Source organism: Chiloscyllium plagiosum, unplaced genomic scaffold (assembly GCF_037043375.1).
Source record: "Chiloscyllium plagiosum isolate Xiang-an unplaced genomic scaffold, Cpla_swu_hap1 HiC_scaffold_39, whole genome shotgun sequence".
Lineage (NCBI taxonomy): Eukaryota > Metazoa > Chordata > Chondrichthyes > Orectolobiformes > Hemiscylliidae > Chiloscyllium > Chiloscyllium plagiosum.
In genome coordinates this window covers 39,019,451-39,038,606 of record NW_028270177.1, presented here as the reverse complement: position 1 = coordinate 39,038,606, position 19,156 = coordinate 39,019,451, and the positions used below count along the sequence as shown (strand labels likewise).

General features: G+C 39.5%; 1 protein-coding gene across 7 annotated transcripts in view; it reads left to right on the top strand.

Annotated features, from left to right (window-relative positions):
• The first annotated feature begins 811 nt into the window (after positions 1-811).
• Positions 812-19,156, top strand: part of zfand6 (zinc finger, AN1-type domain 6) — a 47,627-nt gene continuing 29,282 nt past the window's right edge. Inside the window, exons 1-5 of one of the 7 annotated variants that reach the window (XM_043677632.2) lie at positions 812-968; positions 1,184-1,288; positions 9,603-9,765; positions 14,161-14,275; positions 18,503-18,598. In XM_043677632.2, the coding sequence (XP_043533567.1) occupies positions 9,618-9,765; positions 14,161-14,275; positions 18,503-18,598 (359 nt within the window). In that variant the 5' untranslated portion in view covers positions 812-968; positions 1,184-1,288; positions 9,603-9,617. Of the gene's footprint in view, positions 969-1,183; positions 1,366-1,389; positions 1,764-2,426; positions 2,576-4,451; positions 6,456-9,602; positions 9,766-14,160; positions 14,276-18,502; positions 18,599-19,156 lie in introns of those variants that run through there. The other 6 variants (XM_043677631.2, XM_043677627.2, XM_087981316.1 and 3 more) reach the window with 6 other exon arrangements.

Genomic DNA, 19,156 nt, shown 5'->3' with positions numbered 1-19,156 from the left:
TGATTGGCCAAGTAACACAAAGAAAATTAAAGCCTTTTCCGTTTCTATCCATTTCTCCAAACGACAACATGTATGTGAAAGCAGCGGGAAGTCTCCAAGCGAAGGGCAATTGCCGAACATTTTGAGTAGCCATTTGTAACAAGTAATACGTGTTTAATGCTTATGAAGATGGAACCATACTTGTGACAAGTACTTCGTACAAGCATCCTTGCTTATAAGGTGCAGAAGGCCATAAGTCACACAACATCACGTTATAGTCCAACAGGTTTATTTAAAATCAAGCTTGCAGAGTGCTGCTCCAAAAAGCTTGTGGTTTCAAATAAACCTGTTGGAGTATAACCTGTTATTGTGTGCCTTACGACCTTGCCAACACCAAGCCAACACCGGCACCTCCACATCATAAGGTGCAGTTAAGGTAAAACGGCAGGAGAATGGCAGCAAATCAAGATCCTCATTCGCAGAGTCAGGGCTGACGCAATGGCCTAAACGGCTTTATTTGCTACGTAACAATTCTGTAAGGCATCAGTAGTTTCATTTAAGACCAAAAAAAAACTCGGGGCAAGTCAATCTGGTCAAGGCATCCCAGACGATTTAGCCGCGTCATATCAGAGATGGCACAGTGACAGCCTGTGAGATTCTAATAATTTAAGCAACAGGAGAAGATTACAGTCAAAAAGTATGAAATAATACCTTGGGCACCTTGCCTGCTGCAGCAGACTTGCACTGACCTTAGCTTCCCAGGGACTTTGATTGGCAGGAGCAAGGTTTCTCGTGCCGGTGATGACGCGGCGGCCCCTCCCAACAGCCAATGGGAAGCACCACGCCGTGTGTGACGTCAGGGGTAGGCTGAGCGGGCCGCTTTGTCCGTGTAAACAGGCCTGGGGAGGCCAGGCCTAGCCCAGCCAAGCCGGTGGACACAGGGGGCTCGCTCTTTGCCAGTTCGTTTTCGCGTTATTTTAATTTCGCAGGTAGGTTACCACCGCCGCGAGATTTCAGGCGAGTCCTGCCCAATCAGTATTTTCTTTTCACCTCGCACTTGCGGTTTAATATACCGGCCACCGCGGGCTTGCGGCCTGGTCAGCTAATTTCCTTCGTCCCACCCACGGCTGAAGGGATTGATTTTTGTGTTCTACCTACTCTTGCTTTATTTTATAACTATTATTCTCGCTCCCCTACCACTCAGGCCTTGCACGCCCTCCACCTGAAACCCGAACCGACAGAGGAAGCGCCAAGAGGGGACGCGGCTAGCCAAGGGGGCGGGGCCTGGATCGATCTGACTGACGTCGCCGTAAGCCAATGGGAAGTGGGTGAATCCGGTTTTGGCACCGTGATTGACAACGTCGCGGGGAGTCTGTGGCCACTCAGGTTGGAAGTAGTGGGCGGGATTTCCGGCTGTCTGTTTGAACCGTGGGGAGGAGCTCGGTGATGTCGGGATCTGGTCTCCGGTTTGGCAGTGTTTGCTGCCAGGGGCACGGGAGATTCTGGAGCGGAAAAACGCCGCCGGGAGTTGATGACTTATTGCCCGGTGTAAGGGGGACGCGGGGTAGGGTGGAATGGCCCGGTTTCATATCGAGGGATATTCTGTTCATTCAGCGAACTTGTAAAACATGACTCAGGAGGCGCTGAGTTTGTCGGTGACTTTTGGGGCCTGGCAGTTGCCATGGTGAGAAGGCGCGGGTGGGTGGGGCTAAACGGTCCCCTTCGCCCCGGAACCTGCTGCTGGGTGGTGACGCACAGTCCCTGAGCCTTGTCATTAGTACATTGTAAGTAAAAATATTCAAACTTTTTTTTTGAAAACAACATAAAGCAGGTATAGAGTTTTTAATATTTTTTAAAACTCTCAAGAAATGAGTGGCTGCATCGAAACGATGACATTCTGTAAGCAAAACACTTACTTTCTACATTTTGCTACTTTACATTTTGTAAACAACGTCGCTTTTTGAAGTTCTTGAGAAGATTTGTAGGTCAGGTTACGAATGAGGTTGTTGACTTACTCAGCTGGTAAATGTGCTTGCAGACGTTTCATGACCATGCGAGGTAACGTCATCAGCGAGCCTCCGGTGAAGCATTGGCGTTCTGTCCCGGTTTGCTGAGATCGGTGATGTTTCCGGTTTTGTTCCTTAGCAGTTGGTATATGGGGTCTAACTCTACATGTTTGTTAATGCAATTCTGGGTTGGGTGCCAGGCCTCCAAGAATTTCTGTGCATGTCTCTGTTTGGCTTGTCCTAGGAATGCTGTACCAAGAGACAGGATCATCTATCACTTGTGTCCACACACGGACAAAGAAAGACACCAATTCAACCTGAACAATGTATCTATCCTAGGGCAAGTCAAACTAAGACATCCACAGGAATTCTTGGGGGCCTGACACTCGATCTGGAACTCTGTTAGCTAACATGTAGATTTAGACCCCCTATACCAACCACTAAGAAACAAAACCGGAAAAGATATCAGCCACCACAGCAAACTGTGACATACAAATAGCAAGTGGGTCAGAACACCCAGTGCTTCACTGGAGGTGCACTAATGGTGTTACCTAGTATGGTGATGAAACGGCTGCAAACAAACTTAACAGGTCAGCAAGCAAGTCAATGACCTCAGTTTTACATGTCTCTTCTCGATTAAAGTATCTTTAAATGTGTTTCTTTTTGTCTCCAAATCATGAAAGTTAGTTCCCATTTTCTCAGGCCAAAAGGCTGGATGCTTTATTGCTGGAACAGCACAGCAGGTCAGGCAGCATCCAGGGAACAAGAGATTCAACGTTTCGGGCACAGGCCCTTCCTCAGGAAAGGCCTGTGCCCGAAACGTTGAATCTCCTGTTCCCTGGATGCTGCCTGACCTGCTGTGCTGTTCCAGCAATAAAGTTTCAACTTTGATCTCCAGCATCGGCAGACCTCACTTTCTCCTCCAAAAGGCTGGATGCACATGGTAGTCTAATATAGTGTTAAAGCCTGTAAGACTGATACCGGATGGATTGCCAAGGCATCAGAAGCTGACATGACAAAGGCCTGCCTAGCTCAGTCTGCCCTGCAATATTCTCCTTACTAATATCTGCCCAATGGTGCCAGATTTGGGAGAGCTGTCCCAGAAACTGGTCAAACCACATCATTCTCACAGACTGTCAGTAAGATAGCATTCAATTTGTAAGATTAACTCATTCCTGATTATACTCTTATCCATTAGGAAGGGTATATAATCAAGATCATGCTGCCCTGGGAATTCTCAACATTGATGTATCATTGCAATAGCTCAAACCTGGGCAAGGAAACCTAAGAGAATGTCCATTAACATCATATTCTCAAAACACCCAGGCATATAACCCTGCCAGTTGTAACCAGTGACATCACTCTGCTCTGTAAATTAATGCTTCACCCGAATGGTATGCCCGTGGCCCTGTGGGGTGTAGAGGGGGTGGGCAGGTTGGAGGTGGAAAGGCTCGTGTGTGGGTGCCATGGGGTAGGCAGTTCATATTGACGATTGATCACGAGTGGATTCAGGTGCTACAGAGGGAACAGTACCTTTGCACTTCTGAAGAGGGTACTGTGCTGGAAGTGCATGTTTATTCAGTTTGGCAACTGATGAGTTGGGAAGGGGAGAAAGCTGACATGTAGGCAATGGAATTATAAGTTTTGAGGGCTTCATCCTGGAGGGGGTGTCCTTGGTTGAGTGAAAAAAGATGAAGTCAGAAACACTGAAGTCAGACAAATATGAGAGAAAATTTGGAAGAATGGAGCATTGGGTAAGTTGTGGATTTGCATCAGAAGAGGGAAGATTAAGGGACGAAAAAAGTTTGATAAAGCAAGAAATAAATACCATAGAGCAAGAATAGATTGGAATAGTTGGTTTACTCCAGAAGCAGTGTGTGATCCTACAACCAATGGTTGATAAGGCTCTGCAGTATCCAGTCAATGTTTGATGGCTAGTTGACTAACTGTTGAGAGAAGGAGGCTGCATGAGCACCTAACTTTGATAGAGCCTGACGTGTGAATGCAAAGACCAAGCGAACTGTTGGCAACTAACTTCATCCAGAAATGCTGAGTGATTTAGCCATTTACTCATCCTGAGACCCTCATATCACAAATGCTAGTCTTCAGCCAGTTGAATATACTGTAAATAATGTCAAATAATGGCTGAGTGCACTAAATCCAGTAAAGCTATGGGACTTGGCAACAGACCAGGTGTAGTGGGTTGTGATGGGAGATTCAGCTCATTTTATGCCTGGGCCAACTGCTTTTTGTCATTTATATAAATGATTTGGATGTGAACATAGAGGGTATAGTTGGTAAGTTTGCAGATGACACCAAAATTTGAGGTGTAGCGGACAGTGAAGAAAGTTAGATCTGAAAATGTGTTGCTGGAAAAGCGCAGCAGGTCAGGCAGCATCCAAGGAACCGGAGATTCGACGTTTCGGGCATAAGTCCTGAAGAAGGGCTTATGCCCGAAACGTCGATTCTCCTGTTCCTTGGATGCTGCCTGACCTGCTGCACCTTTCCAGCAACACATTTTCAGATCTGATCTGCAGTCCTCACTTTCTCCTCCAGTGAAGAAGATTACTTCAGATTACAATGAGATCTTGATCAGATGAACTAGTGGGCTGAGGAGTGGCAGATGGAGTTTAATTTAGATAAATATGAGGTGCTGCATTTTGGAAAGCCATATCAGAGCAGGACTTATACACTTAATGGTAAGGACCTGGGGACTGTTACTGAACAGGTTCATAGTTCCTTGAAAGTGGATTAGATCCCCATACAATCTGGAAACAGGCCATTTGGCCCAACAAGTGCACACCGACCCTCCAAAGATTAACCCACCCAGACCCATTTTCCTCTGACTGATTGATTGTATCTAATACTGGGCAATTTAGCATGGTCAATCTACCTGACCTGCACATCTTTGGATTGTGGGAGGAAACCGGAGCACTAGGACGAAACCCAGGCAGACATGGGGAAAATGTGCAAACTCCACACAGACAGTTGACCGAGGCTGGAATTGAACCCAGCTTGGCACTGGTGCTGTGAGGCTGCAATGCTAACTACTGAGCCACCGTGCTATCCACTGTTTTATGAAAACAGTGATTGCATAAGGGAAGTGTTCTGTTTCTAAATATACTGGACCAGCCTTGGAGCCAGGAACAGCCCCGTTTAATTTGACAGTCTTGATCCATACTAGGCACAAGTAGATAGGATAATGAAGAAAGCATTTGGTATGCTTTCCTTTTTAGTCAGAGCATTGAGTATAGGAGTTCCGAGGTCATGTTGCAGCTATACAAGACGTTGGTTAGGCCACTTTTGGAATATTGCGTGCAATTCTGGTCTCCCTCCTATAGGAAGGATGTTGGTAAACTTGAAAGGGATCAGAAAAGATTTACAAAGATGTTGCCAGGGTTGGAGCTGTAGGGAGAGGCTGAATAGGCTGGGGCTGTTTTTCCTGCAGCATTGGAGGCTGAGGGGTGACCTTGTAGTGGTTTACCAAAATTATGAGGGGCATGGATAGAGTAAATTGACAAGGTCTTTTCCCTGGGATGGGGGAATTGAAAATGAGGACGTAGGTTTAACTGAGAGGGGGAAGATATAAAAGGGACCTAAGGGACAACTTTTCACAGAGAAGGTGGTGCCTGTATGGAATGAGCTGCCAGAGGGAGTGGTGGACACTGGTACAATTAAACATTTAAAAGGCATCTGGATGGGTATATGAATAGAAAGGGTTTAGGGGGAATATGGGCAAAGTGCTGGCAAACAGGACTAGATTAGGTTAAGATATCTGGTTGGCATGGTCGAATTGGACCGAAGGGTCTGTTTCCGTGCTGTACATCTGACTCTATATCAGTTCCCAGAAATAGTGATGATCTGGTCATTCTTGGGACATTGATATTTGAACTTTGTAGTGGGGTAGCTATTCTACTGTGTTTTTTTTTTGAAAGGTTAAAAATATTCATACAGCAAAAGGGTTAAGCACTTGTGCCATTCCTTTAGCCACATGAGAGTTTGGGATAAGTGAATAGTAAAGAAGTTTTAGGGAGGGAATTCCAGAGCATTGAGACTGTGGAGTTGAAGGCACAGTCATCCATGCTGGTACAATTCAAATTGGGAATGTGCAAGAAGCCAAATTATGTGACCATTGATTTGAAATGTTATTTTTGATGCTTTTTCTATAGTCGCTACTTAACCTGCTGAGTATGTCCAGCATCAACAGTGTTTTACTTCAATCATTTGGGAAAATATTGTTATCCAGCTATCTATTTTGCTACTGCTGGGGACAACCCATGCATTTCGATGTAATGAACCTCTCTTTGCTCTTTAAGGAAGCCCTGTTTGTGAAACTTGACACGGTTACAGATGAGTTGTGTGAGATAGCCGCGCTCGGCGATCTTGTTAATGCAGAGGATTGCATAGCATCAATGAATGACATAAACAGGCTGGCCTAATCAACAAGCCCATGCTGGTGTAGTGCTCTAGGTTAGCGTCCTCCCTTTCTTCATCTATATCTCCCATTGTAATCCTCTAATCCCTTCTCCCTCAGTTGCTTGTCTAACCGCTCCTTAAATGCTTTCAAACTATTCAGTTTAACCACTCCGCTGGCAATGAGTTTCGCAACAAAAAAGTTTCTTCTGAATTCCTTATTTTATTTCTTGCTGAATAACTTCATTTTGGTAGCCCCAAATTAGAGGAAACAATCTCTCTCTATCCCCTCTTTCAAAACATTTCAGTATTAAAGGTCTCTAATAGGTCATCTGCAGTTCTGTTTTTTTTCAAAGTAAGAGACTGCATTGATATACAGATCTTTGCCTGATCTGTATATCAATGCATTTGTGGTGTCACTTTTAAACTTTTCTGCATCTTTTCTAGTGTCTCCATACCTTTTCATAGCGTCAAGTAGAAGTATAATACAGTACCATATAAATTTGATCTAAACAAGGTTCGGTACAGATTGAGCATAACTTCTTTCCTTTGCAATGTTATTTCGCTACAACTAAAGCCTGATTTATGTTTTAAATCATCACCTCACTCAAATTGCAGCTTGTGATTGCTCTATTTGTGCTTGTAGAGAAGTACTTGTGCATCTATTCTGTATTTCTCCCTCCTGCAGTATTTTGTGTTCAAAATAGTTGGTGGTTCTGAGAGAAGATTTGGATGAAGTAAGCCTATATGTAGGAAATTGCTTGAAGTAGCTGAGTTAATTAACTGTATCTGGTATTTTCACCGGTTTCCTCCCCATTGGGTAAGGTGTTGCAGTGGGTGTGGCTTGCTGAAGTGACATCACATTGACTGACAGCTGATCTTGTGCTGACGAAACAATAAGTATTACGGTAAACCTGGGGGTGGGGGAAACCTGTATCCAGTCAGGGATACAAATTATGCAAAAATCAAGAAATTGAGGTATATGCTGATCTTTAAAGTCATTTTAATGAGCGAGTTGGTTAGTAGAAAATTTTTAATCCAAGGATGAATTTCTAGCCTAAAATTCTGCTACGGTCTTCTATAATTAATCTAGCATACCTGAAATCTTCAGTGAACAGAGTAACTTATTTTCCTCTTTCTTTGAACGTATTTAACATTGAATTATTATGCAGTGATTTAGTAGGTGACGTGTGCTTAAAGTGAGTCCAGATGTCAAGGATTGGTAAAATGGTCTCCACAGTTTTTGATATAATGATGGTTCTCAAGAAATGGGATTGTTCTTTACTTTGATAATTAATCCACTGGACCTAATTCTTTCCTTGTTAGGATTCTTTCTTTTCAGCTTCTTGGTATTTTTGCTTTTTAATCGGGGGAGAGAGATGTTCAGTTCAGATTCTCTATTTGCCTGTATGTACAGATTTGTAACAAACTTCAACTCAGCTAATCTGAGGGCTGTTGTCAGGCTGTCTTTCCTTAACTCAATAACTCTTAGTGCCACTCCATCTCAAAGTAACGACTTGACTACTCCAAAAAGCAGTATTATGTTGCACAGGTAAAAATGTGCACTACCTGATTTTTTTTCCAAGTTGCAAAACTCTCCTAGTATTTTGAGTGTACGATGGTGTACAACTTCCATTCCAGTTTATAGTCTAAAAAGGAAAAAATGTGGTCCCTCACACTGTAGCGTAGATAAGTACCAAGTTCAGAAATTATAAATTTATATTTCTAAGCTTTAAAATTGTTGTATGAGATAATGGTTCTGAAAAGGTTGATGTTGGTGACTGTACAAAGACTTGGGGTCATCAAGACTTAGGTGAAGAAAAGGCAGAACAGCTTAGAATCTGTTGAGTGAAAATAGTTTGAATCCCTTCATATGTCTAACTTGCTAATGTTCCTTGTACATGAGGCAATACACTTCATTGGGTGTTGTCGTGCAATGGTTATGTCCCTACCTCTTAACCAGAAAAAGATGTGAGGTGTCCAAACAGGCTGTAATGAAAAGACGCTCTTTTAGTTAGTTAATTCACTGACCTCTGCCACTGTAGCCCCTTAAACCAGCAAAGAAAATAGAAAGGTGGCGGAAAAGTATCCTAGCTACAGTCTGGTGGCTGCATCACACTAATTGACATCACTAAACTATCTTTGCATTGAAGCTGTGGAAAGATGCCCATTTGAGTTGCTGGTCCACATTTGCTAGCTGTACTGTTTGACACTGATTGTATAACTGTGTAATCAGTTGAATGTTTTCATTTACTTTTTGCTCCTGCAGTGAAACCTGCAAGCTTCTAAATTTTTAAAGTTTAATTCTACCCCTTGCTCTCTACTATCCCTAATTTGTAAATTTGTAAATTCATAAATGTATGAACACCGTATCACTGTAATTGTGCATTATTTTCTGGAAATCTGTCCCTTCTTTGATTCTCTTCATGCCATTTCTCCCACTTCCAGAGCAAGACTTAAATGTACTGTGCCTGTTTTGTGACGTTAAGTACCTTAGTTATCTTAGTCACTACTCCCTTTATTATCCATACCCTGTTTTTACATTAAAATTTGTTTTTTATAACTGTTTAAAAATTATGAATTAAAGGTAACAAGGCAGTGTCATCCCAGTTGTTCAGAACAATGAAACTGTGGACAACGAATGATGAAAGTTTGGTTCCTTTCTATGATCGATCAAGTCCAGCAGAAATGACAGGCATAGTGCTCTAGCCACATCATTGTGGAAAATAATTCACAGGCACACTGTAGCTAAATGTATCTCGCTTGTGTACAAATGTCTACATATAATTTCCATGGAAGTAAAGCTCTTGATGATAAGAATAATTTTACCAAAATATATATGCATACTGTCATGCAGTGAATTTTGAGTGTGAACCTAGTGTATTATGATTAAGTGTATTACTGTTACTAATTTGAAATGCATTTAGCTATATCTGCAATGTCAGCAAATCATCAATGTTCTAGAGTGCTTAGTACTCTGCATTGAGTTAAGATCTTGACAGACAAGAAGGATTATAATTGCAATCTGCCAATAAATTATTCTGCAAACGCTGATTTGAAAGTTGTTTTTTTCCTAATATTCTTTCCAAGCTGTATTTTGCGTAGAGGTCAGTACAGCTTACAAAACTATATTGCGTTTCTGGTTTTGCATCTGTCTTATCTTGTGACCGTGACTCTTGAAATTTTCTAACTTTCTCTTGCAAGACCTGTTGGAGGAACATGGCTCAAGAAACCAATCAGACTCAAGTGCCTATGCTGTGTACCACTGGCTGTGGATTTTATGGGAACCCACGAACGAATGGCATGTGTTCAGTTTGCTATAAGGATTTTCTTCAAAGGCAAAACAATAACGGTCGAATCAGTCCTGGTAAATATCTTACTCAAAAAACATGCAACCAATAATTGAAATTGTTTTTTTTTTACCTGGCCATAAATTTATTTTCTGCTTAAAGCCACACTGGGAGTGAGGGTGAGATTTTGTTATGAGTTTGAAAAATAATGCCACTACATAGAATTCAGTATCCTCTTGAGGTGCTGACTCTTGATTTTCAATATCTTCAGATTGTGATATGAAGATATCTAAGTAGTCATGCAAGACTAATTAGAGTCTCAAAGCAACACGTTTTTACTTGATTATTTTGCGCAGTCCCCCCTTTCAGGGAGTGATCTGATTGGCCTCTGCTTAATTAATGTGCAAGTAATCTACATTGCTTTCAAATTGAATTTTTTTCATTGCATTTAAAAATACTGGATGCCATCAGAATATGGTGCAGCTAGCCTGTGAAAAGCATTTTATTGTTGTATGATTTTGTATCTCTTGCAATATGTTGTAACTATGTAGTCTTATCAAAAGAAAGTATAATTTTCCTAGCAGAGAACAAAAGACCCCAACCCCTCTACATATGAAACTGGAATAGTTTTAAATATTTACACTCTCATCAGCTGATAGTTTATAAATAAATTCCAACTCCCCAGTTAACATGTTGATATTTGCCTAGAGATGACTAGATTGTCCTGCTCTTCAGGCTGTTCTGAGAGGATAGGTTGAACTTATGGAACTTCCTGGTCAGTTGCATTTAGGCAAGTGTAGGAAAGTGGGGAATTTTGTGGAATGAAGGGTATCTTTCCCTTTTAAAACCCTCGTCTTTGTTTTGAATTGCTTTTAAGAAGGTACATGTCTTTAAGTATCCTGCTAATGTTTTTGCATAATTTCTATAAGTCCTAATGAGTTGTATGAAATTGAAAACGTTTTTCATTTTCTTTACTGTATTTAAGACTTCCTGTATGTTCATGTTGCTGCATTATTATAAGTGCAAAATCATGGTGTGTCAACTTTTTATCCATGAAGGACATTGCTGTTACCAGGTTTCTCTCTGCTGTTGTGATTTGGGCCTCTTGCTTGTGTTCTGGGTCTGTCTTATGACTTCTTCCATGTGCCAGTGGTTTGGTGGTAATTACCCTGATGGGCTTAGGCTTAATTGGAAAAGAGAAGCTAATAATCAGCCAACCAGGATATTGGTGACTAAGTCATCAAGTGGTTTATAATTTTATTTCACGTTTTGTTCTGCGCCTCAAGTGTTTTGGAATTAGTCATAAAGTTACGAAATGTACAGCGTGGAAACAGACCCTTCACTCCAACTCCTCCACGCTGACCAGGTATCCTAAATAAATCTGGTCCCATTTGCCAGCATTTGGCCCATATCCCTGTCAACCCTTCCTATTCATATGCCCATCCAGATGCCTTTTAAATGTTCTAATTATACCAGCCTCCATCACTTCCAGTGGCAGCTCTTTCCATATGTGCACCACTATGTGTGGAAAATGTTTCCCCTAAGTCCCTCTTCAGTCTTTTCCTCTCTCACCTTAAACCTGTGCCCTCGAGTTTTGGACTCTCCCCACCAGGGGAAAAGACCTTGTCTATTTACCCTATCCATGATCTCAATGATCCAGGGAAAATAGCCCCAGCCCCTCTCTGTAGCTGAAACCGTCCAATCATGGCAACATTCTCTTAAATCTTTTCTGAATCCTTTCAAGTTTCACAACATCCATTCTATACCAGGGAGAACAGAATTGCATGCAGTATTCCAAAAGTGGTCTAACCAAAGGCCTGTATCGCCGCAACATGACCTCCCAACTCCTATATTCAATACTGTGAACAATGAAAGCAAGCACACGAAATGCTGCCTTCACTATTTTATCTACCTGTGACTCCACTTTCAATGAACTATCAACCTGCACTCCAAGGTCTCTGTTCAGCAGCACTCCCCAGCACGTTACCATTATGTGTCTAAGTCCTGCCCTGATTTGCCTTTCCAAGATGCAGCACCTCGCATTTATCTAAATTAAACTCCAACTGCCACTCCTCAACCCATTGCCCTACCTGATCAAATCCCATTGTACTCTGAGGTAACCTTCTTAGCTCCTGATTTGCTACATCTCTCCTTATTATAGGGATACCAATGATTAACACAGCCACCTTTCCTAGCTTCCTCTGTTTCCTAAATGGCATGTAACCTTCAATGTTGAATTCCCAATCTACTTTTCAGCCATGTCTGTAATGACCACCTGATCAGATCATACTTATTTATTTCCATTTCTGTTTTCCGTTTATCAATTTTGTTTTGAATGTTATAGAAATTCCAAGTGAAGAATTTTTTAGTTTTGCTCTTCTGCCCTAGCAGAAACTGGCAGTGAAACTTGGTAATTACTGTTATTACTCTTCCAAAACTAAAAGCAAAACTGCACAGCATGCAGAAATCCAGAAATGACTGTTGGTAATTCCACATTTTTTCAGTTCCGTGCATTCTGAGGCACACTTCGGATAACAAATGACGGGCCTAGAGTTTCTCCCAAAAAAAGTTTGAAAAATTGACACCTCATTGATTTGAGACAAAATTTGTTGGAAAGCTTATGTCCATAGTTGCGCACATGGAGCCTCTTTCATAGTTTCCCTACACCGTGGAAGGAAGTCAGTTGCCCATCAAGTCCACACCACCCTCTGAAGAGCATCCCACCCAGACTCATATTATCCTCCCCACGTTATGCCAGTATGACTCTATTTTTGCTGAATGTTAAACGCTTTCATTGTGAAAGAAACCCTACACTTAAAATAAAATTGAATCCATTAACTCAGTTGTTCACTTACTTTGTGTACTCCAGTTTGAATCATACTTTAAATTATGAATGTCACTAGTAAATTGTAAAGCCATACTTTGAGATTGAGATCCATGTTCAATCTCCACATGTGGGATCAAGTTCATCACAACTTGCAATGTGCCTTCAGTATATTGGAGGAAAACTGTTTACAATTCCACAGGAATCATTCCGACGGCAATAGTGAAACTACCATATTACTTCTACTTTTGTATTCAGTGAGCAGCTTTTTTAGATGCCATGTATGTCCCTGCAGTATCCTCAAACATTTATTTATATTCCCACTAACTGTTTCAGCTCTTAAACTTTATTTTTTCAAATATCTTGCTATATAATTTTACTTAAGATATTTATAGATTCAAAGTCATACAGCACGGAAACAAACTTTTCGGTCCAACTCGCCTATGCTGACAAGGTTTCCCAAACTAAACTAGTCTCACTTGCCTGCTTTTGGTCCACATCCCTCTAAACCGTTCCCATTCAACCTGCATCTCCCACTTCCTCTGGCGGTTCATTCCACTTATGAACCAACTTGTTCTGTTATTTGTTGGCTCTACCATGATGTTAACTTTCTGATATTTGTTAAAGATATAAAAATCTAGCTTCTCTAGTTTGTATTAATAACAAAGTTTTTTAAAATAAACTAAATTATTTTCTCAGAATATTGTCCAGTTTGAGATTCAATTGCTATTTATCTTGCCTTATTCTGAGGGTGAATGACCTATGAATGGGGCTTTAGCAGATTAATTCGATGGCTGAACATTGGGTTGTGCATTTAAAGACATCAATTTTGTGTCTTTTCTACCTACCCCCCCTCTCAATTCCTGTGGGAGAATCTACATGGTGTTTTCTGTTTACTAAACGATAATGTTTAACATGATGGAGCTTGAGCATCCACTTCTTTGCTACCTAATCCTTCAAGTATTTTGTAATTGCATCAACTAATTTTAAAATACATTTTTAGAAAATTGGTATCCACAGTTGAATTTGTCATGAAGCTACCCTATTTTAACTGAACTAGCAGTAGGTACATACAAGAGGTAAGGTACATTTGCTTAGAAGTAAGAATAAGAGTAAATTTGAAGTAAAAGTTGAATTTATAAACTCTTTCACAAAATTCCTGATGTCCCAAGTGTTTTATGACCAATGAAATACTTCTGGTGTAATGTTTTTAAATAAAAACTGCTAATTTGCACCCAACAAGGTCCCTTAAAAAAATCTAATAATGACCTGACAACTGGTTTTTGTGATCTGGCTTAATGAATAAATGTTGATGCAAAGCTGTGAGATCTTTGCATCCACTTGAGAGGAAAATTGAGTTAAGGCACATCCATAAGTAAGCACTTCAGACAGCGCAAAACTCCTTCTGTAACATAATGGAAGTGTCGCCTGGATTTTATGTTCAAACCTCGAGTAATGTGTAGCCTTCTGATTCAGACGTGCAGAATTCAGTAACTGAACCAAGGTGGCACTAATCATGTAACCTTCCAACTGCCCTTATTTCCAATTAGTGTGAAGACTAGAAACTCCCGGAGCAATGTTAAATTAACAGCCTTCATAAAATACATATTTTAGAGTATGTTGTATAATTCATTTTTTCTTCATGCAGTGTCTCCCAATTTGAACAGTTTATCTGAAGTGTATCCTGTTCAATGTACACAAGATAATCTCCCAGCAATACCATCATTTTCCTCCTCCTCCTCCTCCACGTCAGGCCAATCAAGGTATGTAAACAACTTCTATCCTGGGAAATTGATGTCAAATTTAAAGCTATTTTAGGCATAATAAGAAATGTTAGAACTGAACTGTTTTTGTAAATAATATAAATAATATAAAACTATAACAATCAAGTATATTTATTAATGACCAATCATATACTTTCATAACTAGCAGATGTACCTGTTAACAACCTTAAAATGTTGATTTTATTCTAAAAATTAGCAAAGGCTTAATTATTTGACTCAAACAAAGATTTCTGTGTACAATTACTGGTTTCTATCGGTCCTATTCTTTTTTTTAGTTGAATAAAGCAGACATTTGTAGTTGATTTTTGTATTCAGTTACAGGCAACGAGTGTGACAGAAGGATTGATGTAGCCTTGCAAGTAATAAAGTTAATGTCATAATACAACCTGTTAAGTGGCATAGTCTCTGGAATTATTTTGTATAGTTTAAAGCATTTTGCATTCAAATTGAATGCTTTCGAAAATGTTTCCCTAGTTCAGTGCACAAATCACATTTCAATAATATGACTTTAAATACAATTTCTATTTCTGTGAAGATTATTGTATGTTCTGTATAATGGTACAAACCTTTTTTTGGCATATGTTTGATGTCTTGATCAAAAATTGAATGACAAAAAAGTTGTTGATCCATTGTAATTAATCAACATTTTGATAAATATGACTAATTTTAAATTAATCACATATTCCTAAGGAATACTTAAGTTTATTGTTACGAAGACCTGTGCCACAGATTAGCAGTGTCATTTAAAAAGAAATATCAAATGCAAGAGTTTATTTCTAGAAAGATAGGAGATTAAGGAACTTGTGCTAAACCTATCAAGCCTTGGTTTGACCTAACTCTGATTACTGTTTGCAGTTCTGGTTGCCCTATTAGAAATAAGGTATGCAGGCTGGATAGGAGATTTATAAGAATAATACATGTTGGGAATGTATGAACAGTCTTGGTCTATGTTAATTCTGTGGAAGGAGCATAGCTATAGGTTATCAATATCAGGTGGTCATCAAATATTCCAATACGGGATTCCAGAATAATCTTTACCTAAAGAATGGCAAGAAAGTGGAATTCACTATAACGTTGAGAGATTGAAATGTATAGTCTAAGTACATTTAGGACAGCTTGGTAAGCAAGGCAGAAGATTCAGTGGTTATAACTGTAGAATTAGATGAAAATGAATCATAAATCTTGGCATCAACCTGTTGGGCCAAAAGGCCTGTTTCTATGTCATTATACCTCCTAGTCTCAAGAGTTGTTTGATACAACCAATCTGTAAGTTGTAGTTTCCCAGGCTGTATATAACTTTTAATACTGTATCCATCATCTCGCCAACTAGGGTAATTGAGAATAGTAAAGGAAAACAAGAGCACTGGCACTCCAGTTTGGAAAGCAAAGTTGAGAAGATAACACTTGCAAGTTGGCTATATGGGCACAAGATCAGATTTGCTGAAAACAAGAAAAAATATAAGCTCAAATTGCAGGAACAGAATGCAATTCAGAAATCTTTTTGGAGGTTTTGCTGTGTGGATTTCTAAAATCTATTTCCAGTAGAAGGCATTTGTCTTTGTTCCTGCTTTTGCCACATCCAGTTTGATCCACTTAGCCCTAGGAACTATATCTCATTGCTGAAAACATTTGTGTTATAGCCTAAACTGCTTTATGTGACAGAGAATTCTCAGGCTGAACACTCTCTAGGTGAAGGAATTTCTCGTGCTCTCAGTCCTAAATGACATACCCTGATCTTTAGTCTGAGACGTTTCTCCCGCCACCTTCTTACCCCCCCCGCCCAAAAAAAACCACACAGTTCTGGACTCGTTATGAGTGCAGTGAAAAAAATCAAGAATTGTGGATGGTTGAAATCCGAAACAAAAAAGTAAATTATTGGAAAGCAGCAGGTCTGGTGGCAGTTATAGAGAGAAAGCAGAATTAATGTTTCAGATACAGTGACCTTTCTTGATAACTGAGAGCATGATGCGCACTGCATACACTAGGTTGACAACTTTTAATTTATTGGATTACTAAACCAGTGTTTTAAATGAATCTGTTTGAGACCCCACATAATATTGTTGATTAATATTTTCTCATTGCATAATGTCTAGTCTAGAATAGTCTGTTCTGTAGTCCCTCCGTATACTGTATTGGGTTTAGAAAAAGAATGATCGCATATAGAGTCCAAGAAATCTTCCTCCACAATACTGTTGCAAGTTTGGTTTGCCCAATCTGTATGTAAATTCAAGTCACTCGTGATTTATTTTATTGCATGTATCTCTGATTTGTTGTTTAATGCCTTTCTCTACATCTTCACTACTGTTTGGGGGGATGAAGACAGTCCTAACCACACTTAATGCTCCTAATGTTTATCTCCCAAAACAGATTCAACATCATGATGTTCTGAGCCAATATCTTTCCTTGGTGTGGCATTGATATCCTCCATCACTTGCAATGCCACCCGACATGCTTTCCTTTTGTCTGCCCTTCCCAAATAATTCCCACCCTTGATCACCCTGCAGCCATATCTTTTGAAATCACAACTATGTCATAATCATTTATATCTATTTATGCTATTAATTTATCTACCTAATTACAAGCACTCCATGCATTAAAATGCAAGCCTCTAGATTTGTCTAATTAGTCATCTTAGCATTATCGTACACGATATGGCCCTCTTTGTTTATCACTCTTTTTTGTTTTTTTGCCTTCAACTTTGGTTCTTGACCATTCTGTCTCCTTGCCTTTTATTTTTATCCTTGTTTCTGTTGCTCCTGTCCCTGCTCAGGTTCCCACCCCTTTGCCATTCTAGTTTAAGCCCTTCCAAACCGTACGAGCAAACACTTCAACTCCCCTAAAGGCTATTGATGCTGACCATTGTCTGGGTAGGTTCTGATGAAACCGAAGCATTAGCTCTAACTATATCTTCAGAACTCTGCCAGACCTGTGGGAAAATTTATGATTGTTTCAAATATCTAGTATCTATGTTAGTTTGTATTTGTGATTTTTTTTTTTAAATAGTGCCTGGGTTTGATTGCAAGGGAGAGGAATAGACATTGCTCAATTCAACACACATGAAATGTTCTAGAATTAATGGATTAATTGGAACAGTGGACAAATAGAAACCAGTAACATTTATGTTCAGTGGATGATTGTGTATGGGCCACATGTTCTTAAGTGATTTTGGAATGGTAAATGCACAATGCGTTGACATATTTAAATTTGGTGTTAAAGGAAATCTGGGAAAAATAGTTTACAAAGAAGAAATTTACCATAAGTATTCATAAACCTCTAAGGTTAATTAATGACTAATATTAAGTAGGTGGTTTTAAAGTAATTTTCTTTCATTTGTCTTCTGTCCTTGAGATCCAAAGAGTCTTCCTGCAGCTGAATTGGTATTTTAACAATCATGCTTGTTGGCATTCAATTGTATTATAAAAAGATACTGCCGGTTTAGAGCTTTGTCTTTAAGAGGACAGGTTCTTGTGCTATTCTGTGGTCATTGAACGTTGCCACATCAGTCAGTTCTACTAAAATTGTCCCTTATTCCAGAACTCTGCAGGAGGTTTAAAAATAAAATTCAGCCGATACAATGACAACACACATTTTTGCCTCTCTGAAATCATTTCAAGAGCCAAACGTTTTTGTTATCAAGTACTTTTCTCTTGTGAACAAATTAAGTTTTATTTGCATTAGTTTGTGTGTCCTTATCTGTGGTTCTCATCAGTTTAAACACCATAGAGTGTTTACAAACAGATGTGTGCGAGTTGAAATTCTTTATTCTAGATTTTGGTGAAGGTGTTGGATCTCTTGAACATGTCATCGCTTTTTTTTAAATAAAAAAGCAGAGTAAAGTATTTCTTGCTAACATGTTCATAGATCAGTGCCCTGAGTGTTACCTTATGGCCACTGGTCAATCTGGCCACATGGCAATCGCTAAAAATAGAGTTGGGAATTCTACATCTGATCATTGTTTCTCAGCTCCTTGATCAATTAATGTAAATAGTAAGGAAAGGGCTTTTAAAAAGATCCTTTGCCTGTGAAAATCTCAGTTATAGGACACTATTGTTAAGGTCATTAATTTTAATTAAGAGCTGTTGTAACTTGTTTGTTTTTGCTGTTGCGTTTTTTTATCGATTTGATTTTAAAATAAATTAGTTTAATATGGTAAGGTTATAAATGGAGAAAGATGTATGAACTGTTGTATGTTTACTCAACCTTCAGTCCACAACCAATAATGGGAAGAGGGAAAAGGGGAAGAAAGCAAAGAGAGAAGAAGGGAAGATCTATTAAAAGAGAGGGAAGAAAGGGAAGGAAGAGGTAAGAAAAAGGATTAGAAGGGAACATAAATTTAAGGAAGAATAAGCAAAATACAGGAGGAAGTTAGAAGATTTGGGAATATGAGAAAATAACTATTGCGCGTCAAAACCAGTTCATGATATTAAATTCTGTGAATGGTTCATCGTTTCTCTATTAAGCTCTATGTGGATCTTTTCCACAGTGAAAAGTTAATCTCTGATTAAATATGATCTTTTAACAGCAGAACTATAATGGTGAAGAGGTGATTAAGGCATATTTCCTGATGTAATTTGCTGCAAGTTTCACATTCTTTTGGCTATTGTTTTTGCTGTATTTTCTCTGCACGGGGTTTATGTAGTGTCAGTTGCTTTCCTTTGCAAGAGCTCTATAGGTGAAATGTGCAACTTAATTGAATAAATTTAATTGACAGATTTAAAACTGAATTGTGTATTAAACAACAAATATTAAAGGTTACTTCACATGATGCTTTTACGTAGACATGAAGGTGGCCCTTTATAGCAAATCCTCAATACAAGTGACCATAATTGACTATGCCTATATAGAAATGGCATGAGAATT